This window comes from Sphaeramia orbicularis, chromosome 12 (genome assembly GCF_902148855.1).
Source record: "Sphaeramia orbicularis chromosome 12, fSphaOr1.1, whole genome shotgun sequence".
Taxonomy (NCBI): domain Eukaryota; kingdom Metazoa; phylum Chordata; class Actinopteri; order Kurtiformes; family Apogonidae; genus Sphaeramia; species Sphaeramia orbicularis.
In genome coordinates this window covers 3382109-3398141 of record NC_043968.1, presented here as the reverse complement: position 1 = coordinate 3398141, position 16033 = coordinate 3382109, and the positions used below count along the sequence as shown (strand labels likewise).

The 16033-nt window shown below is 42.4% G+C and overlaps 1 protein-coding gene across 1 annotated transcript; it reads left to right on the top strand.

The window, feature by feature from the left end:
* Positions 1-451: 451 nt before the first annotated feature.
* LOC115430104 (protein NLRC3-like) lies at positions 452-13711 on the top strand. Its single transcript, XM_030149996.1, has 10 exons — positions 452-512; positions 2401-2516; positions 4701-4896; positions 4980-6777; positions 6872-7045; positions 8007-8180; positions 8855-8901; positions 10224-10551; positions 10854-10863; positions 13157-13711. The coding sequence occupies exons 1-10, from the start codon at positions 452-454 to the stop codon at positions 13394-13396; spliced, it is 3144 nt and encodes a 1047-aa protein (XP_030005856.1). The 3' UTR covers positions 13397-13711.
* The last annotated feature ends 2322 nt before the right edge of the window (positions 13712-16033 follow it).

Below are 16033 nucleotides of genomic sequence, written 5' to 3'. Positions count from 1 at the left end.
GTTTTTTTTTTTACACTAAACAAAGCCAAAAACTTGCAGTTGTCATTGTTTCCAGGTTATTGTGTTCTTCTTTTCCTGCTCCAGCCCACTGCAGATCAAATTGAGCTGAATGTGGAACTGAACTCAAATGAGTTTGACAGCCCTGGATTAGAAAGAACAAACCTGTCCTGTTGAGTTCAAACCAATGGAAAAGAGCTGAAAAACACACACCTTCAGTTTGTTTTCAGAGCAGGCTTCACACTGATCAGTGAAGTGGTTTTACACCTGAGTTTGTCAACGCATCAACTAAGCAATAATAGTCCAACGGAGAAATGAGTCAAGTGGGAACACAAAGGACTGGAGGATCCTCTGGGCCTGATGTTGGAACCAGATCCACATTTGAGCCTTTGTGTCCACCTCAAGAAGACAACAGGAGTTGAAGAAAGAAATGAGCCAATCTACATCCACTAACATGTCAGCTGACGGATCAGAGCTCCTCCCACCGCAGCCGTCCACTCCTGATGTCTTTCCAGGTGAGACTCAGATGGATCCAGGAAACAGCTGAGTGTGACAAACACAAACCCTTTAGTGTTGGACGTCCACAGGTGAGTTTGATCTGGGACTCTGGGAATCCAATCAGGACGCTTTGATCTGAGTCTGTGACAATGAACTGATCTGGAAACACTTTACACATGTTTGGGATGTTTACACCAGTTTGGATTCATCAAGTTGTTTGGATTGGACTGTGACAACTGTTGACCTTTGACCTTTGACCTTCACAGTTTAGTCAATTATTGATGAACTAGAATGGGATCAGGTGATAAAGAGCTGCTGTTTAGGTCAAAGAAACCAACGTCAGCGTCTTTCTGACCTTCCTCAGTCGTCGTCTACAGATTCAAGTCAGACACAACAGGACACGACACTCTCAAAAACAGAGGTACCAGATCAGAACATTTATGGACCTAGAAGGACATTTTTGAAGACTGTTCTCTCAAAAGTACAATATTGGTCTGTAGGAGGCCACAATGTCACCTTTAGACGATGAAAAAGGCTCCAAAGTTCTGTCCAGTCCAAATGTGTACTCTAAGGTACCTGCAGCATTCAAACCTGTGTGTAGACCATGAGAATAGGCTCTAGGCTAGGAGAACTGAACAGTAGGACGAATTAGAGTTCAAACATTAGGCTGAGAGCATTATTTATTAGATATCATACTGTCATTACTCTAGATTATATTGAATAATCATTTGTGTTTTAATTTAATAGCCCAATTAGCTCAATGATAATAGCCTAATCGTTTCTTTCTCTTATTAGAACCTCTGATTATTGACATAATCTGTGTTTGATCCAGTTTTCATTCACACCTCCATGTCTTCATGTCATAGTTTCCCTATGCTGTGTTTTTTTTTTTTTTCCTCAATTAGTCAGCTGGTTCAAACTGTAAACATCATGGCATTATCAACTATATGAGAGTTTTCATTAAACACACACCATATGAGATGTGGGACGCAGGTCTTGGTCCAAAACCCTGAGTCTGGTTTATCTGTGACCTGCTGGTCCACATGGGACTCTTCTCCATCATAGAACCACGTCTCTGCTGTTTTCAGGGTTTGTCGTGTGACTGATGTGGATTCAGCAGAATGGATCAGTGTGAGGACAGAGAGGAGGGAGCCCCTCCCCCAAAGACCACCCACAGGACCCCCCCAGGACCTGGACCTGGACCGGACAGACCCCCCAAAGCTCAGAGGTGAGACCACCATCTGGATCTGTCCTCCACTGTTCTCCATGTCAGAGCTCAGCACTAAAACCACTGACATCACTGTTCACAGACCTGGACCTGGACCTGGACTTGGACCTGGACCTGGACAAGGACCCAGCTGTGTGTCCATGAAGAGTGCTGACTCCAAGGACTGGTTAACTGAGTTCACACAGGATGGTTCATCAGAGTCAGTGTAGGTGGTCCTCATTCAGACCTTTAGACCACTTGTATGTAAATGTTGATCCGACCACAGACTCTATGGATGAACGGATCCTCCAGGACTCAGCAGGAAACTGGGTTTGGGTTCCCTCATGTGATGTAGAGTTGTGTGTGTTCCTCTTCAGTTTTCAGTGCCATGTTTCCATACAGTAGTAGGTCTATCCATCAGCTGGGTGCAAATCTGATGGTTGTCTGTGGACACACGGGTCCAAACAGTCTGTCATTAGATTCACCTGGTTGGACTGAAGAACATCTGACCAACAAATACAGGAACTACATTAGTGATTTAGACTCAATTATTATTCATCACCTGATGAACGTAGAATGAACTCAGTGATCCTGATCTAATGTATCTTTGATCTGTGAGTTTTCTGATCAGATTCAGACTTTAATGATCTTCAGTGTATTGATCATTTTCTTATTGTCTCTGTTTTCCTGATGATCAGGATCCATCAGAGACCACAGTCCTCTGGACCTGATCCTGGACCCAGTTGTGTGTCCTTCAGGAGTGACCAGTCCATATTTTTACCACCAGTCTTTTCCACAGAGACGTAAGTTTGATGTAAATGTTGGATGTGTCGACTGTTTCTTAAATCTGTATGAACCCTTTCATGCATACTGGTCACTCCAGTGGACAGTTCTTCTGCAGCTGTTCTCTTGTATATTCATGAGTTTTGTTGTTTTATTTGCATATGAGCCAACACAGTGAACGCTTATGCATCATCTCATACACTGACATTCAGACCATTACTGGAACTGTGCTGTTCTCTATAAACCTGATCTGCACTCACATGTTTAGTGGAAACCAACTGGTCATTTTTAGACTGTAATTAACAGTTTTATTAAACAAATAGTTTTTTTTTTGCATATTATCTCCATGAAGTGAGTAATAACTAGTGTTAGAGTATGATCAAATGTGAGAAAACATCAGATTAGCTGCATGAAAAATGTTTTTATTTCATAGTTTTCACACAGTATCACTTCCTGTTATTGTGTTTTAAATCCATGTTTCTTTGCTTTAAATTAAACACATAGTGTCCAGCTGAGTGGACATTTTTGGAACTCCATTAAAAATAAGTTCATTAAAAAAATTTCAGTCACATTGTTTTTTTCATGCCTAAAGAGGAATTAAAACACTGAGGAAAAACAAATCTTGACTAAGGTTCTTCTAATTCATGCATCAAAGGGTTAAATATTGCCTTTAGTTTGAAGGTTTAGAACGGGTTCATTTTCAGATTCTTCACATCATTTATTGTCTAAAGGTTTCATGAGTATAAAATAGACGTTAGAACTGCTAACCACACTGACGTTCCCTCCTGACACAGAGGCGTCTCCATGGTTACTGACCTTTCTGCACTCTGATTGGCTGACAGGTGTCCCTTAGTTTAGTCTTAAAGTGACTGTTCAGTAAATGTTCTTCAGTGTCTGAAATGACATTTCTGTGACTAAACTCAGTTCAGTCCTGCTGCCATGATGTGTCTGATGGGGATCCTGATCAACTGAACTCAACTAAACCTGTTGATCAACTCAAACAGTGAGTGTGAAGCTCTGGAACGACGAGCCGCCGTTAGACAGAAGGGGGAAAGGAACAACACAGGTTTAGTTAGGGACAACTATTTATTCAAGTACTTCTAAAATGATTCAACTGTTGGTCGGTGTACATCTATGATGAGGGAGTTGTGCCCAGCCGTGGGAGCCGGGTTTCTGCGCCGTCTAGAGCTCCAAACAGAAGCCGAATATGAAGGAAATACTGAATATAGCAGGAGTTTGGACGTGTACCCACAGAAAAGGATTCATATAAAACTGATAAATGCACGGTAGACACAAACTTACCTGTGTGGTGTTCCTGGGGGAATGGTCTGTGGGCCCAAACAGTCCCCGGGGGCTTGATGGACCAGTTCTAGTTCCACCCAGGTGATGCACACACAGGTGAGTTTGAGGAGGGCTTTGAGCTGATGGTTTCATATAAATATTCATTTCTATATTTGGCTCTGGTATTTGAGTGTTGGATAGTCCTGTTGTGTATGTATATATATTTATGTAGAGTATAGTTTGGGTTTTGGTCATGTATCATTCACTGTTTTATAGCTTGTGTGTGTAAATGCTTGTATAGTTGTTCTATCTCCTTCCACTGGAGGCAGCACTGTGTACAAAAGCCTCAGCTGTCTTCAGTTTTCTTGGCTTGGTTGAGTATGGTGTGGAGTGGGTTTGAGTTGATGATGGATGGCCTGTTTTGGTTCATGTTTGCTGATGATGTATTGACATTAAAGCTGAAGGGTAAAAACCTTCAAGTGCTTTGGACTGAATTCAGTTTTCCAGTGTTTTTGACGCCTTGACCAGCTGGACCAGCTCCAAACTCACTCAGATGTTGATTCTCAGTGGGATCAGCAGGACCAGGACACCTGTCCCACTACAGGGGGTCATGTGACTCATGTTGACGTCCAGGTGTGTCCACCTGTGGGTGTCAGTGTGGACAGACATAATGTGAGCTCATTGTTGATGTTTGGTCCACAGAGTGGAGCAGCAGAGCTCAGAGGTTCCCACTGGTCTACAGGATCAGACTCAGCTGGACTCCATATTTCAGGTGTGTACATGTCCAACATCTCCTGGTCCATCTGTTCTGTCCAATCATGTCCTGCTGCTGGTTTCAGACCAGTGGACGTCACTGTGTCCAACATGGACCTGAGCTTTGGTCCATGGCTGGACTTTGGCTCTTTCATCATGTTTTGTGTTCCAGCTGCTGGAGGAGAACATCTGCACTTTTGTCAAGAACCAACTGAAGAAGTTCCAGCAGGTTCTGAGTCCAGATTACCCAGAATGCTTAGAGAGTCCGAGTGATGAGGATGAAGAGCAGAGGAGGAGCTCCGAGGCTTTTCTGCAGATCACACTGAACTTCCTGAGGAGGCTGAAGCAGGAGGAGCTGGCTGAGCGTCTGCACCGCAGTAAGACCATTCTGTCCAGATTGAACAGATGAAAATACTGGATTTACTGTGAGACTGATGGTTTGATCTGGGTCTGCATTCAGGAAGTCGGTCTGGAGTTCAGCAGCGGAAACTGAAACGTAACCTGCAGCAGAAGTTTGAGTGTGTGTTTGAGGGCATCGCTAAAGCAGGAAACCCCAAAACCCTCCTGAACCAGATCTACACAGAGCTCTACATCACAGAGGGAGGGGCTACAGAGGTCAACCAGGACCATGAGGTCAGACAGATTGAAACAGCATCCAGGAACCCACACAGACCACCAACAACCATCACATGTAAAGACATCTTTAAAACACCAGCTGACAGACATCAGCCAATCAGAACGGTGCTGACAAAGGGCGTGGCCGGCATCGGGAAAACAGTGTCCACACAGAAGTTCAGTCTGGACTGGGCTGAAGACAAAGCCAACCAGGACATCCACTTCATATTTCCATTCACCTTCAGAGAGCTGAATGTGCTGAAACAGAAGAAGTTCAGCTTGGTGGAACTGGTTCATCACTTCTTCACTGAAACCAAAGAAGCAGGAATCTGGATCTTTGCAGACCACCAGGTGGTGTTCATCTTAGACGGTCTGGATGAGTGTCGACCTCCTCTGGACTTCAACAACACTCAGATCCTGACTGATGTGACAGAGTCCAGCTCAGTGGATGTGCTGCTGATGAACCTCATCAGGGGGAACCTGCTTCCCTCTGCTCGCCTCTGGATAACCACACGACCTGCAGCAGCCAATCAGATCCCTGCTCAGTGTGTGGACATGGTGACAGAGGTCAGAGGGTTCACTGACCCACAGAAAGAGGAGTACTTCAGGAAGAGGTTCACAGATGAAGAACAGACCAACACAATCATCTCCCACATCCAGAGGTCCCGAAGCGTCCACATCATGTGTCACATCCCAGTCTTCTGCTGGATCACTGCTAGAGTTCTGGAGGACGTGTTGAAGAGCAAAGACACTAGACAACTGCCCAAGACCCTGACTGAGATGTACATCCACTTCCTGGTGGTTCAGGCCAAACTGAAGAATGTCAAGTATGATGGAAGATCTGAGACAGATCCACACTGGAGTCCAGAGACCAGGAAGATGATTGAGTCTCTGGGAAAACTGGCCTTTGAGCAGCTGAAGAAAGGAAACCTGATCTTCTATGAATCCGACCTGACAGAGTGTGGCATCGATATCAGCTCAGCCTCAGTGTACTCAGGAGTGTTCACAGAGGTCTTCAAAGAGGAGAGAGGACTGTACCAGGACAAGAGGTTCTGCTTCATCCATCTGAGTGTCCAGGAGTTTCTGGCTGCTCTTCATGTCCATCAGACCTTCACCAGCACTGGGGTCAATCTGCTGTCAGAACAACAAACATCTGTTTGGTCTAAACTATCAAAGGTCAAATCTGCCCAGTTGTACCAGACCGCTGTGGACCAGGCCTTACAGAGTCCAAATGGACACCTGGACCTGTTCCTGCGCTTCCTCCTGGGTCTATCACTGCAGACCAATCAGAGTCTCCTACACGGTCTGGTCAAACCAACAGGAAGCAGCTCAAAGACCAACCAGAAAACTGTAGAGTACATCAAGAAGAAGATCAGTGAGAATGTGTCTGCAGAGAGAAGCATCAACCTGTTCCACTGTCTGAATGAACTGGAGGATGGATCTCTGGTGGATCAGATCCAACAGTACCTGAGATCAGGACGTCTGTCCACAGAACAACTGTCTCCTGCTCAGTGGTCAGCTCTGGCCTTCATCTTACTGTCATCAGAAAAAGACCTGGATGTGTTTGACCTGAAGGAATACTGTGGTTCAGAGGAGGTTCTTCTGAGGCTGCTGCCAGTGGTCAAAGCCTCCAACAAAGCTCTGTGAGAACAAACAGTTGGATCAAACATCTCAAATATGGATCTATCATTTCAAGCAGATCAATAACTTTATACTCATGCCTTTTGTTTTGTCCAGACTCAGCGGCTGTAACCTGTCAGACAGAAGCTGTGAAGCTCTGTCCTCAGTTCTCAGATCCCAGTCCTGTAGTCTGACACATCTGGATCTAAGCAACAATGACCTGAAGGATTCAGGAGTGAAGATCCTGTCAGATGGACTGAAGAGTCCAGGATGCAGACTGGACACTCTCAGGTCAGGGTTCATAGGGCGTCCCATTTTGGGACTTCTTTTCCGATCAAGCTCTTAATTTGACCAGTTAATCTCTTATATATCAGTAACTCCCAAAAAAATTTCGTCCCAATCTGGAAAGTTTTAGACCCCCCCCCCCCCCCCACCTCCATCTTTAGGGTGCCCATCAGCCGAGTGCAGAAAACCCAGTTTTCAATAGAAAATCCTGCATTTGTGGGTTAGTTCTGCCATATTTGCTCATGCAAATGTCATATTAGAGGTTTTGGGGGATGCTACTGTCGTTTATGAAGGTCTCAAATCATGTACAGGTCAAAGGTCACATGATTTTAGACAAGGTCATTTGACGCTGAAAAATGGGTCAAATCACATGTTTTTTCTTATTTCTTTCTTGCCTAGTCTTATTTCACAGACATGCACTCAGGGCTTTCACTGGAGAACACATGATCCTAGATTACCCATCTGGTACCCTCCCTTTTCTTCAGTTCAGCAGGTACCAGATTTCTTTTTCCAGAACAGGGTGGGCGGCCGTGGCTCAGTTGGTAGAGCGGGTCGTCCAATGACCAAAGGGTCAGCGGTTTGAATCCTGGCTCCGACTTTCCACATGTCAAAGTTTCCTTGGGCAAGACACTGAACCCTAAATTGTTCCCAGTAGGGCCAGGTTTTCTGCACTCGGCTGACGGGCACCCTAAAGATGGCGGTGGGGGGTCTAAAACTTTACAGTTTGGGCTGAAATTTTTTTGGGAGTTACTAATATATAAGAGATGAACTGGTCAAATTAAGAGCTTGATCGGAAAAGAAGTCCCAAAAATGGGACGCCCTAAGGGTTCAATAAAGAACACAACACATCATCAAAGCCTCCAACAAAGCTGTGTGAGAACAAACAGTTGGATCAAACATCTCAAATATGGATCTATCATTTCAAGCAGATCAATAACTTTATACTCATGCCTTTTGTTTTGTCTAGACTCAGTGGCTGTAACCTGTCAGACAGAAGCTGTGAAGCTCTGTCCTCAGTTCTCAGATCCCAGTCGTGTAGTCTGACACATCTGGATCTAAGCGACAATGACCTGAAGGATTCAGGAGTGAAGATCCTGTCAGATGGACTGAAGAGTCCAGGATGCAGACTGGACACTCTCAGGTCAGGGTTCAACACAGAACACAACACATCATTTCAATGTTTGTCTTCAGTTGTTGGATGGATTGAACTTGTCAGTGGTTGTTTGTGTTGAACTCCAGACCAGTTCTACTGACCTTCAACTGTGTTCAGAGTCTGGAACTCATAGACTTTACACATTGAAGTCCTGTTGGTGAAGTCCCATGCATTGACAGACTCTGTTCAATGACTCCAACTCCACTCATCTCCATCCTCAGTTGATGGATGAGATGTTTTGTGTTGCAGATTGTCAGGATGTCTGATCACAAAGGAAGGATGTTCTTCTCTGGTCTCAGCCCTCCAGTCCAATCCGTCCCATCTCAGACTGCTAGACCTGAGCTACAACCATCCAGGAGCCTCAGGACAGGAGCTGTGTGCTCTAGTGGAGGATCCACACTGGAGACTGGACACTGTCAGGTATGGACTGAGCTGATGCATCCACAGATAATGGCAGATAGAACAGGTAGAGCTGACAGGAACCATCTGTCAGAGCTGGGATCCATCCTGTATGAAGGTCCAGCCCATGTTCACAGACAAACACACTCAGTCAGTGATTCAGAAGGAACCATTTAGTGGATGTGAACAGAAAAGCTTCAGTGGATCACAGTGATGGAATGTCCATGTTTCCAGCTGACCTCTGACCCTCCTCCTCCTTTCAGGTTGGATCCTGCTGGAGTCCGAAGGTTGACACCAGGTCCAAGGAAGTGTAAGTGTGATTTGATTAGATGGATTGAAAGCAACCTGAACCCAAAGTGGGACCTGGTTCCACATTCTAAACATCTGAGGTGTTCATGAAGACAGTCAGTTTAGTGGAAGGATGAGCTGATAGCTGATTGGTCAGGACTGGTACCACATGGACCCACATACCCTGAGCAGTGAGTCCTCAGGTCCAGTCCCAGACTATTTAGTGTAGATCAGAGCTCTAGTGTCTTTCTGCACATTTACAGTCTGTACTGTCACTGTGGGACAAAGAATGAAATGGACAAACAATAATCCAGGGGCCATTCTCCATCTGAACATGGATGGATTTCATTCTGAACGTCTGTCTGAACCACTGCATCAACACAAAAACCATTAAAGCCACAAAAACAACAACAATTCAAGCAAACACAAAATACTAGCACTCCTAAAACAAAGCAATTCCAGTCTGTGGTTGGGTCCAGTCTCTTCTATTTGGATTCATCAACTCAATCCAACATTTGTCCCATCTGTGTTTTTAGTCCATTTCCACATTTCAGTCCTGTGCTGGATCCATGAAACCAGTTGGTTCCAGTGGGCCGTCCTTCACTGGTCCATTTGTGTTGTTGGTTTGTTTCCTGCTGTCAACATGATTGTAAACACACACATTTGATGGGAGCCCTGAAGCTGTTGGGACATGTGAGCCCAGTCCAAACCATGACACAAACATTCAACCTTCATGTTGAACACTGGCTCCATCCTCTAGTTGTCTTCAATGCAGATTCCTGCTCATAAACCTCAGAATGGTTTTGTGTGTCAGCTCCATCCAGCCTCTCTCTGGACTGTTTGGATGATGCTCTGATCAAATCCATGCACACATTTGGACACTTCCACTCACTTGTTCTTTTCAACACTTCCTTTAATGGTTCACATATTGAATTGATCCAAACCTGGGGCTCAAATCTGTCATTTGTCCCATTCTTTGTGTTTGTGTCAAGAACTGAAAATCTGTTCAATACCATTTGATTTTCTGTTTGACAAAGAAGGAAAATCCAGTCCTTTAGAAATGTTGAATCTGCTGTTTCTGATCAGGAAAATCAAACAGGAAAATCCAATCCACTGTGTTTTTATTGAACGTCTGTTGGTGAAAATGTGCTCAGAAACAACAGATCCATCTCGAAAAAACTGGATTGATCTGTTATTGATCAGTATTGATCAGAGTCAGACTCACACATGATCCATCCATCAATAACAGTTGAATTGAACCTAGTCATGTGATCAGACTGTCAGCCAATCAGCTGATCACTGATCAATAACTGCAGCTGGATTGTGTTTTCTTCTGTCCATCAGATTTCTGTGAACTCACCCTGGATCCAAACACAGCGCACAGAGAACTGAAACTGTCTGAAAACAACAAGAAGGTGGAACGAGTGAAGGAGGTTCAGTCATATCCTGATCATCAGGACAGATTTGAGTACTGGCAACAGGTGATGTGTTCAACTGGTCTGACTGGTCGCTGTTACTGGGAGGTCCAGTGGAGTGGATGGGTTGAAATATCAGTGACTTACAGAGGAATCAGAAGGAAAGGAAACAGTAGAGACAGTTGGTTTGGAAGAAATGATCAGTCCTGGAGTCTGTGGTGTGATGGAGGTGGATACAGGGTCTGTCATAAAAACAAATACACACTCCTCCCTCAGTCCTCCTCCTCCTCCTCCTCTGGTACAGTCTCAGTGTATGTGGACTGTCCTGCTGGATCTGTGTCCTTCTACAGAGTCTCCTCTGACAAACTGATCCACCTGCACACCTTCAAAACCACATTCACTGAACCACTGTTTGGAGGATTTACACTGTGGAACCCAGGATGCACAGTGTGTTTGTGTGATGTGTAGTTGTGTAGTTGCGCAGTTGTGTAGTTGTGATGTGTTGTGTAGTTGTGTAGTGTCCATAAAATGGTTGTGTTCAAATCAGTGTCATTTGAACACAGTTGTGTGTGAGTTGATGCTCTACAAATACACAAACATTTAGAAACACCAAGAACATAAATCAGCCTCAGTTCTTCAACAGTTGTCTTGTTTCTTTGGATGCTTTCTATGTTTATAAAATTAGAAATGACTCCAACCAGTAGTTTGACAGAAGAATTGCTCATGAAGACGACGCCTCCACAATAACTCATCTGTGTGCATTTTGTCCACAGTGAGAGGATTAGGACTGTAGACTGAAAATGACAATTCCAGTAAAGGAGCGCATTTACAGAAGAAAGACAGAATGTTGCATCCAATTGTCTTTTTTCTCCATATATTCTCCCTTTATTTTGTGTCCATGTCCATTTGCATAAACAGCTGTTTCTCAGTGGAATTCCAGTCTTTGAGTCCTAAAGGCTCATGAGTGTCATGTGTGAGTCTTCCTTCATGGACACTTCAGCAGCTGAAGACAAGAGGGCGCCGTCATCCTGTTCAAACACATCCACTCAGTCTGTGCATTTTCAATCCACATGTCTGTAGATTCCATCCAAAACTCCTGCTGTGTCTGCCACATATGAGGAGGAATTACTGCTGTTAAAGATCACACTCACACATGAGTCCATTTTATGGACTTGGACTTTGAACAAAGAGTGAATTCATGTGAAAATCATCTGTTTTTTCACATGTTGATGCTTTTGTTTGAATAAATGCAGATCAAACTCAATCCTTTTACTCATGCAGATTATTGTCAATTTTTCATCCAATGTAAAATGACAAATAAAAGCATCTGAATTGAAGCTTTAGTTTGTGTTTTTTCTCAACATTAACAGGACACTTGTCAGTGACTTTTCCTTTTATCAGCTGATATTAAAGGTTTGGAGCCTCAGCCTTTTTTTTCACTCAGATAGTTCAATGCTCCACATCTGATGTCCATCATTGTCTTATCTACTGATTCCATGGAGGAATTGAGAAACAAACAAACAAACAAATTGAGATTTGTTGCTGCAGTTGTTTGGTCCGAACGCTTTGTGCTTCAGACAGACTCCCCAGTGAGTCTGGAAAATGGACTAAACTGAGTACAGAGCGCTGATCCAGTTTCTAGTCCTGGAGGCTCCATCTGACAAACAGGTTTGTTTTTTTCCCTCAACTTTATTGAAAATATTCAGGTCTACAAAACAGACATTTTGAACAAACAAACATTAAGATGTCCAAAAGAAAAAGCATTTGAACAAATAAATTTAAGAAAAAAAGCATCGATTTAAAGACACAAGGCAGAATAGACAAATAATAGTATAAAAAAAAAACAATGTATGGAACACAAATAAATAAATAAATGCATCAGAGTTCAGTCTATTTGAACCCTTTCATGCACAGTGCTCACTCCAGTGGACAGTTCTTCTCCAGCTGTTCTCTTGTATATTCATGGCTTTGGTTCTTTTAGTTCCAGATCAGCCAACACAGTGGACACTCATGCATCATCCCATACACTGACATTCACACCATTACTGGAACTGAGCTGTTCCACACAAACCTGATCTGCACTAACAGCTTTGAGTGGAAATCAATTTCTAATTGTTATGATACTGTAATTAACTGTTTTCTGAAACAAAAAGTTGTGTTGTTTTTTTTTTTTTTTTGCATATCCTCCTCAGACCCAGCAATGCAATGTGTCCTCTATAGGGGACAAAAGTTTGACACTTTCACTAAAATGCTGTCCATTACAAAGGACATTCCATTAAAAAATCAATCAATCAATAAAAATTATTTTTAAAATGTGTCTGAAAAAACTTGCATTATGCAGTTTCCAATCAAGACCATTTTTTTAGTGTAAAAAAGCTAAAATTGTCAATTTCCTGGGTCTCGGAGGATATTATCTCCATGAAATGAGTAATAACTAGTATTAGAGTAGATAAAATGTGAGAAAACATCAGATTAGTGGCATTAAAAATGTTTTTATTTCATAGTTTTCACACAGTTTATCACTTTCTGATGATGAGTCTTAAATACACGAACAGAAAACTGAAACTGTCTGAAAACAACAAGAAGGTGGAACATGTGGAGGAGGTTCAGTCATATCCTGATCATCAGGACAGATTTGATGTCTGTGAACAGGTCATGTGTTCAACTGGTCTGACTGGTCGCTGTTATTGGGAGGTCCAGTGGAGTGGAGTGGTTGAAATATCAGTGACTTACAGAGGAATCAGAAGGAAAGGAGACAGCTTAGACAGTAGGTTTGGAAGAAATGATCAGTCCTGGAGTCTGGAGTGTTATGGAGGTGGATACTGGGTCTGGCATAAAAACAAATGCACAGACCTCCCTCAGTCCTCCTCCTCCTCCTCCTCCTCCTCCTCCTCCTCCTCCTCCTCCTCCTCCTCCTCCTCCTCCTCCTCCTCTGGTACAGTATCAGTGTATGTGGACTGTCCTGCTGGATCTGTGTCCTTCTACAGAGTCTCCTCTGACAAACTGATCCACCTCCACACCTTCAAAACCACATTCACTGAACCACTGTTTGCAGGATTTGGACTGTGGTCTGGAACCTCAGTGTGTTTGTGTGATGTGTAGTTCTTTTGTGTAGTTGTGTTCATGCACATGTGGTTGTGCAGATGTGAACACAAACATCTGGACTTTCTACTGCTCAGCCTTTAGTTTGAATGTGTGGCAGGTGTTGGTCCATAAATGTGAATGTGAGCCTTACTGCCACCACCTGGTCTGGAGTGGGAACTACAACTGTACGTCCAAACTGACCAAACAACTCATTTATGTCATTATTCAATTATTTGAATCTAATTAAAGCCTCAACTTCAGCATTTATAAATATGTGTGTGACAGGATCTGATCCATAAACTATGAACATAAATATATGACCCATTAAATGAACATGTGTAAAGGCTGATCAGTGTTTACATGCAGGATTTTTACCACACTGTGGAACTGTTCAACTATACAAACTTAAAGTCATTCCAACAGATGTAGACCAGTAAATATGAAGGAAGTGCAGAGGAAAAATTTTTTTTGCTGATTTATTCTGTCTAAGCATTTTGTCTAAACTTTGTACGTGTCATTCTGATGATTTTAGACTCTGTACATGCTATGCTGAAGATACTGAGCAAATCAATAAAATCTAATCCAAACCAGATACTGTAGGGACATGTGATGGAACTGAGGTAAACATGCATATGTGACCTGCACAGTATAAAGGCTCTTTGACTTCTATGCGTCTGTGTCCAGTCTTAGCAGACTGCACCCTGTTTGCAAACAGCGAGAGTTTGTCTCTGAATCTGTGTTGATCATTGCTGATTATTGTTGGTTGTTCGCTTCAATTTGAAACATCATTTTGTAATAAATTTGATAAATCTACAGGGTTATTGTGCTTCTTTCATTCTCACTGTAAAATCTAGGCCCCGACAGGAAGCACTAATTAAATACACGTATGAATCAAAGAATAGCAGAGTTTCAGTCTGTCCATCCAACTGCAGCAGATCAAACACAATGATGAGGTCATGTTTGAAGGTTTGGATCAAACCTCAGAACATCGACATAAACAGTATCAACAGCATGAACACACAGTGATGATGCCTTCATAGAAATAATCTCCCACACTGAAAAAAATTGGGAGTAGTATTTACTTAAGAAAACTTAGGAAAGTTTTTGCACTTACATATTACAAGTAAATTCTACAGGGGCGATCGTCAAGTAAACTTTACTTGCAGGTATGAGTTTATTTTACTCGCAAACCTCAGGTAGTTTACTGTTGATTATTAATATGGTCATTGAATTTTACTCTTTCCTTCTTTATAAGTTTTACTTAGACTCTGACTGCTTCAAACTGAAAAATCTCACCTAAAATCAATGGCTTTTTAAAGTAATTTCAAAATACTTTTGTAAACTTTACTTATGGACTATAAATAAGTAACATTTACACAACATTTTACACAGTTTTTCTGCAGTTTTAATTGCCTAAATTTGTTCATAATATTTTGTTTATTGAAACAATGACTTTAAAAAAATGAGGCAACTGTTTTAATTTAACACTTTTATTTTTCTTGAGTGAAAAAATATTTTTTTCAATAAAATATTGTCCACCAGGGTTTGCATTGCAAAACAAGGTATATTTCACCCTGAAAAAAAAAAAACATATTTGACATGCTTCAGGAATCTTCAGTGCATCTTAAAAGACATGCTTATTAGAACATTGTGACACTGTTTGCTGTAGTTGCTGCTTGAGAGGGCACTGTGTCAGCTGCAGAAAGTTGTTGCTTTGGGGAGGATAAAAAACAAAGACAAAACTAGAAGCACTCGGAGAGCGCAGACCTCCGCCAAGGCTGATCAGTGGCCCCCCCCGTGGGCCCCCCCACGCCAAGGAGGTTATGTTTTTGCCAGGGTTTGTTTGTCTGTCTGTTTGTTTGTTTGTCTGTCCGTTAGTGTGCAACATAACTCAAAAAGTTATGGACAGATTTTGATGAAATTTTCTGGTCTGCGCCCCCCCCGTGGGCCCCCCCACCCCCGATCACTACCAAAATTTAATCATTTCTTCCTTATCCCATTTCCAACAAACCCTGAAAATTTCATCAAAATCTGTCCATAACTTTTTGAGTTATGTTGCACACTAACGGACAGACAAACAAACAAACAAACAGACAAACAAACCCTGGCAAAAACATAACCTCCTTGGCGGAGGTAATAATACATTAAAACTACAGAACACTGCAAGAAATACAACATTAAAACTACAGAATCGTGTACTGTAACCAAAATAAACTGTACCACTGTCAAAATATTTTAAAATATCACTGATGTACTTATGAAATATAAAGCACTACACATTTATTTTTACCTGAGTAGCCAGATGGCTTTGCTTGTGACACTGCTTGTTGTAGTTGCTGCTTGAGAGGGCACTGTGTCAGCTGCAGAAAGTTGTTGCTTTGGGGAGGATAAAAAACAAAGACAAAATAATACATTAAAACTACAAAATCATGTAACCAAAATAAACTGCACCACTGTCAAACCACCAAATTTTGAACATTTGCAATCTAAATGAATTCATCTGGTGCACTTTGACAGTATCAATCACTTATCACATCAAGAAGTTGGAATGCCAAGTTGACAATTTCAAGGTTTTTAAAAATCAATATGAGTATTTTTTTTAATGATTTGCTCCATAACTGAAACACCAAGAGGACTGAGAAGAGGCTTTGTTTC